We start from the raw sequence: 16,376 nt of genomic DNA on the forward strand, positions 1-16,376 counted from the left end.
CGCTGCTGCTGCTGCTGCTGTTGGGCGAGGTGTGACCTGAAGCCTGCTGCTGCAGCAGCCGGCAGATGATGCAAAAAGGCTTCTTCTCTGTCGAGTCCCCGGGCGCTGCTGCTGCCGCTGCTGCTGCTGCTGCGCCGGCTGCTGAGCCGGAAGCAGCTTCTGCTGCTGACGGCGCAGCAGCTGCGCCTGCTGCAGCTGCAGCGGCTGCTGCTGCAGCCTCACACTCTACTTGCTGCTGCCAGTGTGGCTGGCACACGGAATGGATCCGATCCCAACAGCACTGCACGGGCGGCGGCAGCAGCAGCTGCGCAGCCTCGCATTGTTGCAGCGCCTGAAGCAAGCAGCAGCAGCAGCAGCAGCAGCAGCAGTAGCAGCTGATACGAGAGTCCAGCACCCGCAGCCCTCTCTTGCGGCTAACCATCCACCACAATGTGAACAACCAGGAGAAGCAGCAGCAGCAGCAGCAGCAGCAGCAGCACTCACCTTAGTACAAACGGCAGACAGGCTGAGGGAAAACTCCATAGGGAGACGGCGAATGTTAAGTCCTCCTGTGGTCTCCTCCGTGAGGGCCTCCTTTTCAAGCAGTTCTTTCCTCAGTTCTGCTGCAAACTCTGCTGCTGCTGCTGCTGTTCCATTGGCTGCTGCTGCTTCCTTCCCTCTTGCTGCGTCTGCCGCCACTGCTGCCAACCCCTCGCTTGCTGCAGCAGCTGCTGTGTCCAAGGCCGATGGACACAACGGCTGCTTGTGCCGCGGCCGCAGGTCATCTTGCTGCCGCTGCTGCTGCTGCACCTCGTCCTGCTGTTGCTGCTGCTGCACCTCGTGCGGCTGCTGCTGCTGCACCTCGTGCTGCTGCTGCTGCACCTCGTGCTGCTGCTGCTGCTGCACCTCGTGCTGCTGCTGCTGCTGCACTTCGTGCTCCTGCTGCTGCTGCTGCACCTCGTGCTGCTGCTGCTGCTGCACTTCTTGCTGCTTCGGCGACGTGTCCTCTGTCGAGGGGCCTGCAGCCTCAATGGCCTCCCTGCTGTCGCTGCCAGTTTTGTCTTTGTGGCCTAGAGGGCCCTCCATATCTCGCGGGACAGGAACTGCAGCAGCAGCAGCAGCTGCTTCAAAAGACACAGCGCAATCCACTGCAGCTGCAACCGAAGCGCCAGCATCCTCTGGGGCACCAGCAGCTGCTGCTGCTGCGACGGGCTCAGTTCCAGCTGCTGCAGCAGTTCCAGCTGTTGCTGCTGCAGCTGCTGCGGCGGACTCTGCGGCAAATTCTGCGCCAGCAGCTTCAGCAGTTTCACCTGCGGCAGCTGCTGCTGCAGGTTCAGCGCCAGCTGCCGCAGCAGTTTCAGCAGCAGCTGTTGCAAGTTCAGCGCCAGCTGCCGCAGCATCTCCAGCAGCAGCAGTTGCTGCTGCAGCAGGATCAGAGCCAGCTGAGGCAGCAGTTTCAGCAGCAGCAGTTTCGGCAGCAGCAGTTTCGGTAGCAGTAGTGGCTGCTGAGGGAGGCTCAGCACCAGATGCTGCTGCTGCTGTTGCAGTTTCGTCTGCAGCAGCTGCTGCTGCAGTTGCAGGCTCTGCAGCTCCTTGCTGCGCAACTTCAGCGCTGCAGCCAGGAGTTCTGGCGACGCTTTTGCTGCCAGCAGCAGCTGCCTCTTCTGCTTGTTCTTGCTGCGCCGCGTCAGCAGCAGCAGCAGCAGCTGAATGCGCAGCTTCAGCAGCAGCAGCACGGGGCTCCCCGCATTGCTTGACGCTCTGCGGTTGCCGCTGTTGCTGTTGCTGCTGCTGCTGCTGCTGCTGGGAGTCTACTCTAAGGAGAGACTCCAGCAGCGGCTCCGAGGGCAGCGCAGCAGCAGATCGAATGAGTCTAGAAAGTTCACAAAAGAGAAAAGAATTGTCTCTTTGCCACTCATTGACCCCCAGGCCCACGCTGCTGCTGCTGCTGCTGCCCGTCTCCTCTCCCGCAGCCAAGAGACAAGCAGCAAGAGAAGAGCCCAGGGGGCTCATTGCTGCGTCTCCGCCCTTATCCTCTCCGCCACTTGCTGCTGCTGCTGCTGCTGCGTACTTCACGGGGAAGTGCGGCAGCTTAAACGCGGCCTGCAGCAGCGGCTTCAGGCGCGCCAGCGCATCGCGTGTCAGTGCAGCAGCAGCCACGTCCTGCTGCTCATCGGCCTGCAGAGCGGCAGCAGCAGCAGAAGCTGCTGCTGCTGCTGCTGCCACCGTGTCCTCCCCTTCTAGGGGAGACGACTCCTCAAGACCCCCTTGGTCCTGTCCCGCGGCCCCCACATCGACTCGCCGGGGCCCCGACAGGCCCCGCTGAGGCCCAGCAGCAGCAGCAGCAGCAGCAGCATCCCCAGGCAGGTGCTGCTGCTGCTGCTGCTGCTGACGGCGGCGGCTGTCGTCGTTGTCCACCAAGGTGCACGGCTGCTGCTGCTGCTGCAGCAACTTCACGATGCGACTGAGCAGCTTTGCCCTCTGCTGCCGCAAGGAATCTCCCTGCTGCTGCTGTTGCTGCTGCTGCTGTTGCTGCTGCTGCTGCTGTTGCTGCTGCTGCTGCTGTTGTTGCTGTGGAACATCAGCAGCGCCGCCTTCCTGTTGGCGCTGCTGCGACAGTATTTGCAGCAGCCGTCCTTGCTGCCGCTGCTGCTGCGACAAGAAGTTGACGAGACGCTGCTGCAGAGAGTGCGGAGCCTTTTCTCCGTTTGTTGCTGCGGGAGGCGCAGCAGCAGCAGCAGCAGCAGGCGTTTCTGCCGTCCGAAGCGGCAGCAACATTTGCTGCTGATGCCGCAGCACCTGGATGCAGTCCAAAAGGTGCTGCACAGCTTCGCCCTCACGCTGTAGAAGGGGGCGTTGCTGCTGGTGGAGCTGCTGCTGCTGCTGATGGTGCTGCTGTTGCTGAAGCAGCAACTGCTGCTGCTGCTGCCGCTCATTCGTTTGTTTCATTCGCTCCAGCTGCTGCAAACGTTGCCGCAGCAGCGCCATGGGCTCTTGATGCTGCAGCACCCTGGGGGCCCCACCTGGGGGCTGGTTGCTGCAGCCTGCTGCTGCAGCATCTAGAAAGAGCTGCAGAGCCGGGTCTTCTTCTGCTGCTAGCTGTCGCTGCTGCTGCGTGTGCCGCTGCTGCTGTAGCTGCTGCGGCAGAACTTGCTGCTGCGCAGCGCCGGGAGCAGCAGCAGCCTGCGGCGAGGAGGCCCCAAGCAGCCGGTGAATCTGCAGGAGGGTTTCCCCAGATAAGCTTGGCTTTTGCTGTGGAGTCTGCAGCTGCTGCGGCTGCTGCAGTGGCGTTTGCTGGCGCTGCTGCTGCAGCTGCTGCAGTTGCTGCTGGAGCTGCTGCTGCATTTGCTGCTGCAGGTGTTGTTGGGCGGCGCCCGCATTCTGAAGCATGCCGTGGTGATCTGTCGGCGTCTGCTGCTGCTGCTGGTCCCCAGTCAGCTGCAGCAGGAGCTGCTGCAGCAGCTGCTGCTGCAGCTGCTGCGCCTGAGGCCTGGCAGCCGCATGAGGCTCCTGCAGCGGGCCCGCCGTAGGCTCCCGCGTGTCTGCCTTCAGCTGCTGCTGCTGCTGCTGCTGCTGAGGGTCAGCCTGCGCTCCCGAAATAACGTGCATGTTGCAGCATAATAGTTAGCAGGCAGGGGCTCCCCGCGGCCTCGGCGTGAGGCCCCAGCAGCCCAGCCCATAGCAGGGGGCCCCCCCTGCTGGGCTCGACTAAGAGGCCCCCCGAGATGCTGGGGGCCCCCCGAAAACTAGGGTTTGCTGGGGAAGAGGGCAGCAGGCAGGGTACATGGAAGGCCCTGGAACTGCACACGGCGCGCAGACTGGGGGGATGGCCCAGGAAAAGAAAAGCCCCGGGGAATGAGCAGCAGCAGCGGGAGGGGAAAAGACACGCCTGCGGTGCTTGCGCCGCTCGTTCGCAGCCACCCCCGACCCATGGGGGCCCCACAGACAAAATATTAAGAGAGGCTCTTTTTTTGGAAAGAAGAAGAGGGAGCTGCAGCGGCGGGGGCAGCTGCGGGTCGGCTGCTGCGGCTGCTGCAAACTGAGACAGTGGTGTTGCTGCTGGTGCTGCTCGTTGGGGCCTGGGGGAGCGCGTCGAGTCCCTGCGGCCTTCTCATGATATTCCGTTAGAGTTCCCTTTCAAACAGCAGCCTTTTCTGGTATCACTTTTTTAGGTTTTTGCTCCCCTTTGTGCCGCTGCTGCTACTGTTGCTGCAGCCCAGCACAGAGCAGTTGGTGCAGCCACCCAGCCGCCCCGCGCGGTGGCGAGGGTGTTTATTTGCCCGAACGTATGCTCGTTGAGCTCTCCTGCCTTCCTATGTCGAATAAATACATTTAAGAAGTAACAATAGAGCAAAACAACACTCAAAATGACGGGCTGCCGGCAGAACGCTGGCAGCTGACCGCAACCCCCTGGGTTGACTGCTGCTGCCGTGAGCCCAGGCTGCTCGGGGGACCAGCTCGAAGTTGTTCTTTTCTTAAAAGGCGTTTCAGGCCCTTTTACCTCTTCTTGTGTTTATGAATAGAAAGCGAATAGTTTGGGCTTGGCTTGAGGCTTTTCTGGGGGCGGCCCAACAGTTGCATTCGCCCAATTCCGCCTAGGGTTGTGGCGTTGTGTGTTAATCCAAAGTCTCATGGACTGTCTGGGAGTAACTTCGCAGCGTCCTTTCCAGGCAATTTCCCTCATAGATAAATCGTGTAAATATTTGCAACAAGTCACACAGATTCTCGCCGCAGCGGCAGCTTCTTTCGTAAATGGATACTCTTTTGCATCACCTAAACAACTGCAACCTTTCGGTGAGCCACGAACCTTGACGGAAAGTCTACAAGTGTCCTGCTGCGGCGGCCTCTGTGTGTCGTTAAGCCTGTCGTCTTGTTAATAAATGTTTCCCCGTTGCTGCTCGCTCTTCCGGTCAATTCGCAGGGTTAATGAAGCCCCCTGGCAAATGGTGCTCTGCAGCAGCGTCAGTTCCCACGACGCCCACACAGAGAGAAAGGGAGCCACCAGAGCCAGTCAGAGTTACTTGTCTGAGACTCAGTTTGCTTGTGACGAATTTCCAGGTTGTTCTGTAGGCAAATAAGCTCTATGTGATGGCGCTGCCGTCACCGTTGCTAGACACCGGTGTTCTTGCTGCCCCTGTTTAATACATGGGGCACGGAGAGAAATCTTAAACCTCGTTAAAATCTGTTTTCAAAGCTGCATTTGTATATTACGCATATACTAAAGAAATAACGTAAGGTACAAACGACGCAGGACGGAAATGAACCGGTGACCCTCACACCGTGACGCTGACATGCGCCAGTGCTGTCTCGCGTGGGAACCATCGCATTACTAACACTGAAAGGCTTCAGTTATTCACCCCCTATTTTGTAGTTTGCTTGGACTCCTGAACACGGCAAGCCTGGCTTTTGATACACGCAGGCTAAGTTCTCGTTGGTCAAATTCATGCTGGTGCAGCTTGACACCGCCTCTACGAATCTGTAGGAGCCAGCAACGGCCGCAGTGCGTGTGCATGCCTATTGGAGAAATTCGCTGGTATCTTCTTGATTGTGTTTGGAGTCACTTCTTCTGAAAGCCGTCGCACTGTGCATGCTGGCTGCTTTGGGTTAGCTCAACGTGGCGTGTCACGGCAACGTACGTAAAGCTAAAAGCCTGATGATGCCAGAAGCTTTGCTCTAACAAACGTTGAACTAGCATAGTTAATTTATCGCCTGCAATTTTGATTCAAATTTTCTTCATTGCACCTTTTCCTCCTGAGCCGACGAGAGCAGCTGCACAATACAAGTATTAACAAGGCTGTCACAATGCAGAAGACAGCTTGGATACACGGGTTGTCCAGTGGTGTAGTATTCACAAGCAGCAGAGCTTGGTGTGAGCTGCAGTCACTGCTTAATAAATAGCACAGCTATAACCTAAGGGGACAACTATTACACTAGTTTCCCTCACTCCCAACGAAAAATGCTACGAGCTGCCGATCAGAATGAGCATGTGAAAAGCAGAACTGATCTTTCCTAAGAGCATTGCCAAAATGACTGCACTTAAAAGGACGGACTCCTCGCCCGCGGATGTTTTGGCGTGTGACTTGAGGTCATCTGTCCTTATTTTCGCTTTATTCCCCAAAACGCGATGGAAACTGCCATATAGGCACCGACCATTGCTCTCGAATTCTTTCTGGCAACTGCGTAGGAGTGAGGGACAAAAACTGCAACATCTGGTTTTGCATCATGCCAGAGTACTCTTGAAACTTTCAGTTGTGAGCGGCATTCCTCCCCACGCCTCCGAACCGAAAGAGCGTACTGAGCAAAAATCTCTTACGAAGGAGCAGTACGCTACAGCTGTTCATTATTTACTGCGCCGATTGGAAATTTGTTAAGCTTGAAGACGCAGCAATAAGGCAGCAAGTGCACGAGTTGCGTGCTCCACACTTTCGCAATGCAGACGACTCTCTTCAAGGAGCGAACAACGCTTATTCCTATTACATGCAATTCTAATTACCTAGCCTCTCTTTGGAAGACAGTCTGGCGAATTAAGAGGGCGCATTTCATGTATGCGCAGAGGCCTTGACGGCTCAAATTCCTGCAGAGTCACGTGAGCCGAAATTCAGGACAGGCAAAAGGGTGCGTTGCTTCTGCCGAAGAACCAATGAATTTGTATTATTTCTGCAGCAATACCTCTGTGTAGAGAACTTCACATGTGAAATTAATAATCTTAGGGATTACAGTGCGGCCATCAGGGCTCCCTTGGCTCCAGTGGCGGCATTTGCTCGTGACATAACTCCTGCCAGGTGGCAGAGTCAATGCACACTGACGAAAACATGTACAAAAACTGCGCCAGTCTTTGCCAACCTTATTATAAAGCACTTTCAAACAATCCAAAAGCCTTTTTAGGGTTTAAACTTCCACGAAGTATACTCACGAAGGGATCAGAGGAGCATGACTAAAGGGTAAGAAGACTCAAATGACATTTAGAATCGGGTCTTACAAAAAGAATCGCAGTAGCACCAAAATTAGCTTCCGTGCCTGCTCTATCTAAAACATTGCTCTACCCGAAGTAAGTCACACCGTGGAAATAAGGAATGGCTCTTTCTGCTCTCTTCCCTGCAGGCCTAAAACTAAACAGGTTATGAAGTGCTATTTAACCTACGCCATTACTTCAGGATACCAGCTTTCCTCATTCTGTAATTGCGCAATAAGGCAAAACAGGTCTACTACCACAAATACGCCCTTATTTGCCTTATTGCCCAACAAGAAATGATAAGGATACGCAGCAGCTGAATTTGTAGCTGGCATGTTCAGGCTGAGGGCATTCAAGTGCCCGCCTGTAGGATAAGAACGCAGAATTACTTTGGCTCCTCAAATCAAAATAATCCAAAACTTCGAATCGATGAACGTGGGGAATGAATTGTGTGAGCTTCCTGGAGCCAGAGCTTGAGCCCATCAAGCGCTCTTTGAGAAACCAGGCGAGGTCACTTAGGGAGGAAGAACCAGTTATAGGAAAGCGATTTTGCGGGAGTTTTTCAAAAAATATCAGTGTCCTTGCCCAAATTACTTTTTGAGTGATTAAGACCTTAGGTCACTTCCGGGCAATGCCACCGCCAAGAACAATAAAATAGCACTTGAGGACAGGCAGTGCTTTCTGGAAAGCCTGCTGCTCTACCTTCATAGGGTCTAAAACTACCTAGACTGCAATGTAGTGAAAAAGAATAATTGATGACAGAAAAACGCTGCGCATTTCCTCCCTTGCATTGCGGTCACGACTACGCCAAGGAGGGCCAACAATTTCGTGAAGAAAGGAATCCATTACGAGCCTCAGGTGGCCTTGTTTTCTCATCTAAAATTCACCAGAAACCTTTTTCAAGGAACTAGTGAATGGAACAATGCTCCACTAAAGTTAACCACCAGAGAGTGCGCAAGTCCGGTGGGCTTATCCCTCAGGGCAAGGGTCTCTACTGCTGTCAGAGCATCCACACTCCGATTTGAGGACAAATAGTGCTCAATTATTGCACTGAAATGTGCCACAGGTGGTGGTGACTGCTTTCTCTATTAAGGCAGCTTTCGAGTGCGGCTCAGCACCTCCTCATCGCGTTGTCTCACACACGGCCGCAAACCACGTATCATTTGCCGCATTGGATGTCGTATTCAATACAACCGGAACGGTGGCCACAGAAGGATTATCTTTCCATCAAAATTAGAACAAGTTTCCGTCAAAACTTGTAATTCTCCCTAGCCAGCGGTGTTACATCTAGTGGTGTGTACAGCCCGCCGAAGAAATCCAGGAAATCTGCTTGAGCCTAGTACCGCTATCGCAGAAGAAAATATCAAAAATTTCCTATAGACGCATCCATTTCGCATCCATTCCACAGCGATGGATTGGTTGAATAACAGAGCCTTCAGAAGCTCTTGCAACCACATGCGCACGATACACGGCGCCTGCTAGTTGGTTCCTCGTAAGCGGTGGGCTGAATGGAGCGATATATTGTTTAAATGGAATCAGCGTCTGGTCGCTAGATACTGGCGTGAAAAACGCCATTAGGGCTCAACAAATTCTGCAAACGCAACCCGGCTTTAGCCGTATGGGTTTGAGACAGGAATTACGCTCGATGTAGCGCAAGCCCACCATTGGTCGTTTGCACATCCACAGGGACTAAGCAAATTGATTTAATAAGACTGATATTTAAAAATACTGAATACCGACGTTTTTCTTCCACGGCGGATGCCACGATAGCCCCTGGACGCTGCACCACGGGGCTTCCAGCGACGTTGTAAACTGACCAACAACGCGTTTAGGAGCAGAGAATGTTTCAGCGTCTCTTTTTAGAAGATTGAGGCCGACCTTCATTCTGATTGCTTCCAGTGAGAAGCATTGAGACACGTTGGGCCAGGGTGGAACGCAGTTGTCTGCGGGATGGACAACGTGGCGATAGCCCACCCCGTAGCTTCTGAGCTTTGCTGCGGAGCCCCATTCGCATGATGTTGACACAGAGAATCGCTGCGCGATCTCGGATGCCTTAAGACACCGCTCAGACGCTCGAGGCCGTCACCGGAGTGTAGAAGCCCAGCGCAGTTGCTTAGTGTGTTTCCATCTTTTAACCCCGGCGAGCCGCATGGTAGTGCCCAGCCGGGTCACTTCCTGTTTGCTTAAAGGACTGAGCGGTGTTGCTTGGCCTCGGCACCACGCACTAAAAGCAATACGCGGAGAACATGGAGGTGGAGTCGGATGGTGCATGCGCTGAGGGCTGTGAGCTCGATGAGTTCATTTACGATGACGATGAACTCATGGAAAGCGCAGTTGCTTCTCCTCAGTCAAAGGTATGCAGGATTTATGAGAAACTAGTTCCAGGCCTTGCTCTTTAACGAGCTAGACCACTCATGCATTGCAGACTCCTTCATTATGTGGACATGGCCGTGGTAGGGCAGAAATGCACGTAAATTGAGAAATCTACCGCTATTTTCAGGGCTTGATCCCTCGATATCATTCACCAGAGTCGCTGGACCGACGAATCGACGAACTCATTCGCGAGACCGCAGCACTCATGGGTTTGAACGAAGCATTCGTGGGGTGAGCTTCCTGGAGGGCAGGGCTATGCAGAATGTTTTGCTCTGATGAAATAACGATTCTCCCTTCTCCACAGACTTTATCTTTGTTCGCATTTTCTGGCCTGGAGCTTTGGCGTGATTTTGTGCTTGCAGAATTTTGTTGCGCAAGTTTGATTGGAGAAGCGATGCCTTGATTCAGGAATGGTTCAACGACAGCGCTGCAGTCTTGCGGAAGGTAGGCTTCAGACATCGACTCAAGCGTGACAGTTATGTGCGGCTTGTGCTGTAAGCTGACAGGGCGTACATGGGTGGCGAAGAGCTGTTCCTGGAAAGTGACTGTGTATGCTGGACATAACATTTGTGCCACATCCTCGTCTCTTTCTTCACTTTTTTTTTCCAGTTGTGCAGCAGGTTGATGTGTGGATGTGCTGGATTTTACAGGGCAGACTTCCACCGGTCGTTCGCGAGCAGGACAGGGAAGACGCACCTGGTACGGCGGAGTGTGAATCTGCGCCAGCGGAGCCCGAAGCATCGGACAGCGCGCTGAAGACGCCTTGCACTTCCGTGGATGTTTCAAAGAAGGAGGAGGCTGGTGACATGTTTGAATGCCCCGTCACTGCATGTGTCGTCCCGCTGACTGAAACGTTTGCCCTCAAATGCAGCCATCGATACTCGAATGCGTGAGCATTGGAAATACGGAAACCTTGACCGTGCACGTGTGTAAACAACCAGTCTTTGAATGAAGCCTGTCACGAACGAAATGTTTTGGGTTACTGTGGTGAACTGTGTGTAATGCTGCAGTGCTTGGATAGGCTATTTAGACGCCTTAGTCACAGAAGGCCCGCAGCGCGCCCTGGATGCTCGGTGAGCAGAATGGGAATCGGTTAGGCAATTTTTCGGGGCTCATTTCCTTTCAGAGGATTCGCGTGCGGAACAAATAGCACTGAGTATCGTTTTAAACGTTAACATTTTTGATTGGCTCTCCGTCAAGTTGTAGTTGCCCCCGCGGCACGCGACCACTTTTGTCTCGAAGTCGATTCCCAAGGACTCATACACCACTTGTGCCACAAATTAGAAATATATTTTTCGCGCGTGTGCGTTCGCGCGGAGAGCCAGAATCATCAAGCTGTTGTGTTCTGCTGGGACTTTCCAGGATTCGAGAGTAGTTGTCAACCGTTTATATGACCAACTAGTGTGCCACGTGTTCCATAAATTATGCAGGTCGCAAATAGGTTTTGTCACGGTGCACGAAAGTGCTTGTGTTCATTGCTATGTAGGTGCCCTTTTCCTGGTTGCTTGGAGCTTGTAACAATGGATGTGTGGAACCGATTTCGGGGCCCGTCAGCGGTCGCTCGATTGCGCATGTTCGCTCGTGAGCAGTTTGTTGGGAAGCATCTTGCTGTGGCGTGGTGTCCGTCTCCAATGTGCCAGCAAGCGGTGGAGCTGGTTCCAGCAGGAGTAAGCTGCTCGGATAGTGACTCGTTCTGCAACTTCTCAGCAGCCGAAGTGGCACTCGTCGCAGATGTAACCTGTAGCTGCGGCGCTCGATTCTGCGTAATGTGTGGGGAAGAGCCACACCGTCCGATTTCTTGTCGCGTCATCGCAGCATGGAGGCGGAAGAACGTGCGAGAGGCTGATAGCGTGACATGGATATCTTGCAATACACAGCCATGTCCTAAGTGCCGCCGTCCCATCCAAAAAGATAAGGGATGTATGCACATGCGGTGCTACTGCCAGCACGAATTCTGCTGGCTATGCCTTGGCGACTGGAAGCAGCATTCGACCCGGAGTTTTTATCGCTGCAATGTGTATGAGCAACGCGGTGGGGAAGCTAAGGAGGGCAGCGGCAATGGGGACGCGCAACACTCGCTCGAGCGGTATGCGCATTTTTTTGAACGATACCGAGCACACAACCATGGGCAACAAGTGGCTGCGCGCATGCAGTTAAGCCAACTAAAAAGGTGTCGGGAAGTAGCTGCCGCTGCCGCAGGGCTATCCCCAACATGTGCTGCAGTGCAGCCAGCAGCAGATAGCAAGGGGGACAAAGCATCCCACAGCTGTGCATCGGAAAGCAGCAGCCCAAGCAGACCAGGGGAGCGCGGTGGTATGATAGAGTCTCGCAGCAGAGACGCCAGATATTCGTTAGGGTTCGGAGAAGATTTCGATTGGGACTTTCTGGAGAAGGGGTGGTTGCAGGTAGTCGAGTGTCGGCGAATGCTGAAGTGGTCGTACGCATTCGCGTTTTTTGCTGAATTTCCTGAGAGTCGACAAAAGCACCTCTTTGAGTTCCATCAAGGGCAACTCGAACGTAGCCTCGATTTGCTACAGGAAAAGCTAGAAACGTTTGAGCCGAAGGCGTATGTTGACAGGGATCCTGCCGATCTCATCACATTCAAGATGCAGTTGCTCGACCTAACTGCAGTCGTCCGAGGATTCTTCGCAAAAATTTGCGATGTGTTCGAAGACGAATTTGTGGCACACGCAGTGCACGTCAACGAGAGAGAAACCGGCTGAGGCAAAAAGCAACAGCCCACGGCGTTAATGACAGGGCTGCAGCGGTGATGCCCCTTTTTCTAGGACGGAAAGTAGCTGCATGGACTTCCGTCGGTTTGTCGCTGCATCAGCCAATCTAATGGCGGATTGAAGCTGTACAGTGTTGTGTCACTGCTGAACCGTCGTGCTGGAGTTTTGGTAGCTGCAGGTTTCCATTGTAGTGAGTGCCAACCAAGTTGTGCATTATGCTCGTTCGTACGCATCAAGTAGTGGGACGCGTTAGCGAAAGGTGTGGGATGCTTTAGCGAAAGATGTAAAAGGGCAAGAGCGCAGAGCTCTGCGAGACGAATCAACGTTCATTCCTGGTACAAGGTAATCTCTCTGAGAGCGTTTTGGAGGAGCACGGAGGGTACTTTAGTGCCCTCTACAGAACACTTTCTTGCATCAAAATGAGCTACTCACCACTCGTACTCGAGTGGAGGGATGAATTAACGCCCAGGAGTCGCGGGGGCAGGGATTTTTTCCTCAAGTTCTTCGCCGGCCGGGGACAAGAGCGCAAGAGTTACTATCAGAGTGCAGCCCGTAAGTTCGGGAATTCAGTGGCAGGCGCAACTCATGCACAAATGCTAGTTTCGCCCTCGCAGCTCGCAGGCTTGCTTTGAATGCTTTGAAGCTATCTTTAAATTCGTTGCCACCTGTGGCGAGCAATGCTAACCGAATGGCATGCACGGGGCTTTTGGGCTCCTGTGCCGCTTCTAGCACCCACGGGCAGAATGATCCAAGACCACTGGACCCAGAGCTTCATACCCAAAAATCCCGTTTCGCAGGGAAACTTGCACATTTTACTGACATCAGAAGAAGAGAGATGCCCCTTTGGAAGACTGTCGTATTATGGGAGTATTCGTGGATGAGCACGATAAATATGCCAGAGCCTGCATTAGATGAGGACACAGAGAATGCAACAGAGGGTGAATCATCCTTCACTAGCGTAGCTCTGCGGATCTATGGGACGAAACACAGATGTCTTAATTGCCTCGTACAGTGTCAGACACCCACATATAGAGTTCGCAGAGAGCACCTTTGCACGTGCCTGCCTGGCGAGCAAGACTGAGCTGAAACTAACCGAGGGACGGGGTCAGAGGCTGACTCACACTCAAGTGAGGGACAGTAGTTGTGGTGTTCTTGTGTTCCTTGAGTCTCAGCAGCTAAGAGGTTGGCATCACAGCCAACCTGTTAGCTGCTGAGACTCAAGCATCGGCGAGTCTGGGGATCAAATGGACCAGCTTGCTCAACCGATTCACGACCGTCAGGGTAGAGTCTCTTCCCTTTTCAGAAGGTTGCATCCTGTTCTTAAGTTGACCAAATGATGACGTGTGCAGACGATTTATGTCCGCCTGCATCGTAGATTCCGGCCTTTCCTCCTTGGCTGTTGGTCGAGGTACCAGCTCCGCAACTCCTCTCAGTGCTACTTTACGAAAGCCCCGTTCTTTGGAGAAGGGTACCATTTCTGTCGAAGGGCATGTCCTGAAAGTAAATGCAGGCGTTCCGGCGGCCCAACAGGTGCGAACAGGTCGTTTACAGCATAGCCTGGAAAGCTCCTGGGAACAAACAGAATTAAAAATTCGCTTCGCGTTTGCCAAGTGTCAACGCCCTCACGGCATGTCGCCCCTTCCCTGCGCCAGGCGTAGCGCGATTGAGGAGTGCCCGTGCGCCTGCTCACAGCGAGGCAGCCCGCCGCCGCAAACTCATATTTTATCTTCACGAAGGACATGGCGACCGACACCAGACTCAGTGATATGTGAGAAGAGAATTCTTGAGGCGACAATCAGTTGGCTACAGAGTGCTTTACCCAGCTGCTTCCCTGAGGTGGAGGACCTGTACTCAACGACGTCGAGTATCCACCCGCTTGTATAACAAATAACGGTACCACTAAATGAGTGGGACATGCAGGCACTTACCATGAGTATTCGCGGGTAGTTAATGCTATTCACAGTTGTGCGCGCTCTGGGGAAGAGCGGACAATTGTACCAGTGGGGTTTATGGGCGATAAGGCACAGCACGTTGGCTGCCCGAGTGGTTGCAGATTATTGCCGTAATACGTTCTGAGGTTCTGAGTGCAAGCTAGGTGAAAGCGGGCCCGTCTACGTGAAGACACGTTGAGTCCGTCGCTGTGGAGATCACTTCGTACGGGTCAGTGGAGTTGTGCGCTGCTGCTTGCCATTCTGCCGCCTGAAACCTAATTTTTACAGCGTTACTTAGGTGAAAAATGCTACAAAAATAGTAATCTGAATTAGTTTACGAAAAACAGAAGCTCAGGAAGCAGTGAATGCAGGTCGCTCTTCGAGTCGTCAGCAGTCTGGGGCCACTTAACTCAGTCGGTGATTCCAGCCACACGCACATTGGGAGACAGAGAACGAACTTCCTGCTCAAAAGAATAGCTCTTAAGAAAAAAGAAAGTTAATGCCTTTTAATGTAGAGCTCGGTGCCATAACTGCTTGCACGAGCAAAGCAAGAAAACTTTGTACGAGCAGAGCTGGCTGGGCGTAGCTGACTTCAATTAGGGAGCATTCCCGATTTTACCTTTCTTTTGACTTAGTGGGCACTAGAAAGCTGTTAGCTAACCTTACTAAACTATGGGGTTCCTACCATCGGACGCGTCAAAGCCCTCTAGTTACTGACGTGCGCAAGGAGCGAGAGATGCATGTGCAAGATCCAGGATGTCTGCTGTACGAATGGCCTGCCCAGAACGACCGATGGCAGTTCCGGCCGCCTCAATACCAGATCATAAAAACACAAGACCGTTAGCAAGAGCACATTTCCACAACATAGCCTTTTCAAGAGGCAGGTGGTCGAACCCGCAGCGTAAATGGGACCGAACAGAGGACGCCGCGCACCTGGGGCAGGAAATGGGGCAAATATGGCACATGTTGGTGCAAATAAATTCGGCAAGAGAGCCGTTAAGTGTTTTGCAGTCAATGATTCATGAGCAGCAATACAATCAGGATCTTCCTTAGTTTAGAAAAAACATGTACGAAACTAAGCGACGGCCAGCTCTATTGGGGCGACGACTTCAGGAGGTATAAATCGAAAAATGTTCTTTTGCATTGATTTTTTAAAAGGAGAACTGGATCGGACTCGAAGCGGGCTCTGCTCCTTGCACTTCCAGCCGTTTGGCACTTATCCACCAAATCGCAGTTAATTAGTGAAAAAGCGATCGCCAGGTGCACTCATCTAACTTTGAGAAGACTGAAGCACAGGGGTTGGAACGTGCCAGAAGCAGATTTATCGCATTGTTCCTCGGCCAACTTACCACACGAGCTGCGCCATACTAAAGGCTAGTGTTGTTAATTTCAAGGACTCAACGGAAGTTACAGATGAACCAGCGGCCTTGTGACTTTGCTTATTCCGGACGATAGAGTCACACAAGCAGTGACAGTTTACTCAAAGCCACTTTATGATACTGGACGCATCTGCGGAGACGGATACAGAATACGGTGCCTGTCACTAGGGGTAGCAGCCCTCCGATATTCTGGTGCTCCTAGGGAGCATCTAGCTCACTACAGGCTTGCAAAATGCGACAATAAGGATTTCATTTGCAAATGGCGTACATAAAAACGCGGATTTCTCTAGCCTGGAAAATCTGCAAAACTTGTCAAATACTACTGGGGAAAGGCTTTTGTGGCAACGGAATAGTTGCAGTCGGCCCGTTGATTCTCGCTGAGAAAATGAGGGCATCGTGAAAGTGTCCAACGAGAATATCAGCAGATGAGGCTGGAACGCTGTCTAGCGTGGAGGGAGGGGCTGTTCAAGGCTACGTGACTTACTTTTGGGCACGGGCGCGCTGGACCAGGGCTGTGGGGGCCTCCGTGTTGGAGAAAGCGGTGTAGACTGAGACACCTTCATTATTCTGGTGTAAGCGTATCTTGATGGATGATCCGGCCCGCTCTCCCAGTTACTCCGATTTCTTCGGTCATGGGCCTAATGACCAAGTAGCCGAAAATAGGCAATCAGCAAAATTTATTAAGTAGCTTGTTTAAGGCTTTCGTATGTACCTCTTGGAATATGTTTTCTGCTCTCTTCTGACAAGGCAAAGTTGCGTAGCAGAAAGAGAGACGAACGTGCGCAGAAGGAAGTCAATTAGTGCCCCGGCACTCGATTCATCACCCTCACACAGCACATTTTTAAACTACCCATAGAAAAAGTCCATCCTACTCTTGCACACTCTAGCCCAGCTTTTGACTATGAGGAGAGATCATAACCCACTCTAGTGGGCAGCTGAAGCTAGTTGCCAAAGTTCCTCGGGTTGGCCATTACACTGCAACAAGTCCAGTAAAGGCTGCCAAATAAATTTAGAAAGATGCGGGCTCATC

The 16,376-nt window shown here is 53.0% G+C and overlaps 2 protein-coding genes across 2 annotated transcripts in view; one reads left to right on the plus strand and one right to left on the minus strand.

The window, feature by feature from the left end:
- The window catches only part of ETH_00029160 (uncharacterized protein), a gene marked incomplete at both ends in the record, with an annotated part of 3,790 nt that extends 202 nt beyond the window's left edge, over positions 1-3,588 (minus strand). The window contains 2 exons of the mRNA XM_013374274.1: positions 37-331; positions 484-3,588. Coding sequence (XP_013229728.1) covers positions 37-331; positions 484-3,588 — 3,400 coding nt within the window. The remainder of the gene's footprint in view (positions 1-36; positions 332-483) is intronic.
- Positions 3,589-9,177: 5,589 nt separating this feature from the next.
- Positions 9,178-12,027, plus strand: ETH_00029165 (IBR domain-containing protein, putative; the record flags this gene model as incomplete). The annotated part of the gene is made up of 6 exons (XM_013374275.1): positions 9,178-9,285; positions 9,432-9,535; positions 9,667-9,748; positions 9,955-10,193; positions 10,315-10,377; positions 10,791-12,027. The coding sequence occupies 6 exons, from the start codon at positions 9,178-9,180 to the stop codon at positions 12,025-12,027; spliced, it is 1,833 nt and encodes a 610-aa protein (XP_013229729.1).
- Positions 12,028-16,376: the final 4,349 nt, after the last annotated feature.

Source organism: Eimeria tenella, genomic scaffold (genome assembly GCF_000499545.2).
Source record: "Eimeria tenella Houghton genomic scaffold, Eth_scaff2, whole genome shotgun sequence".
Classification (NCBI taxonomy): Eukaryota; Apicomplexa; class Conoidasida; order Eucoccidiorida; family Eimeriidae; genus Eimeria; species Eimeria tenella.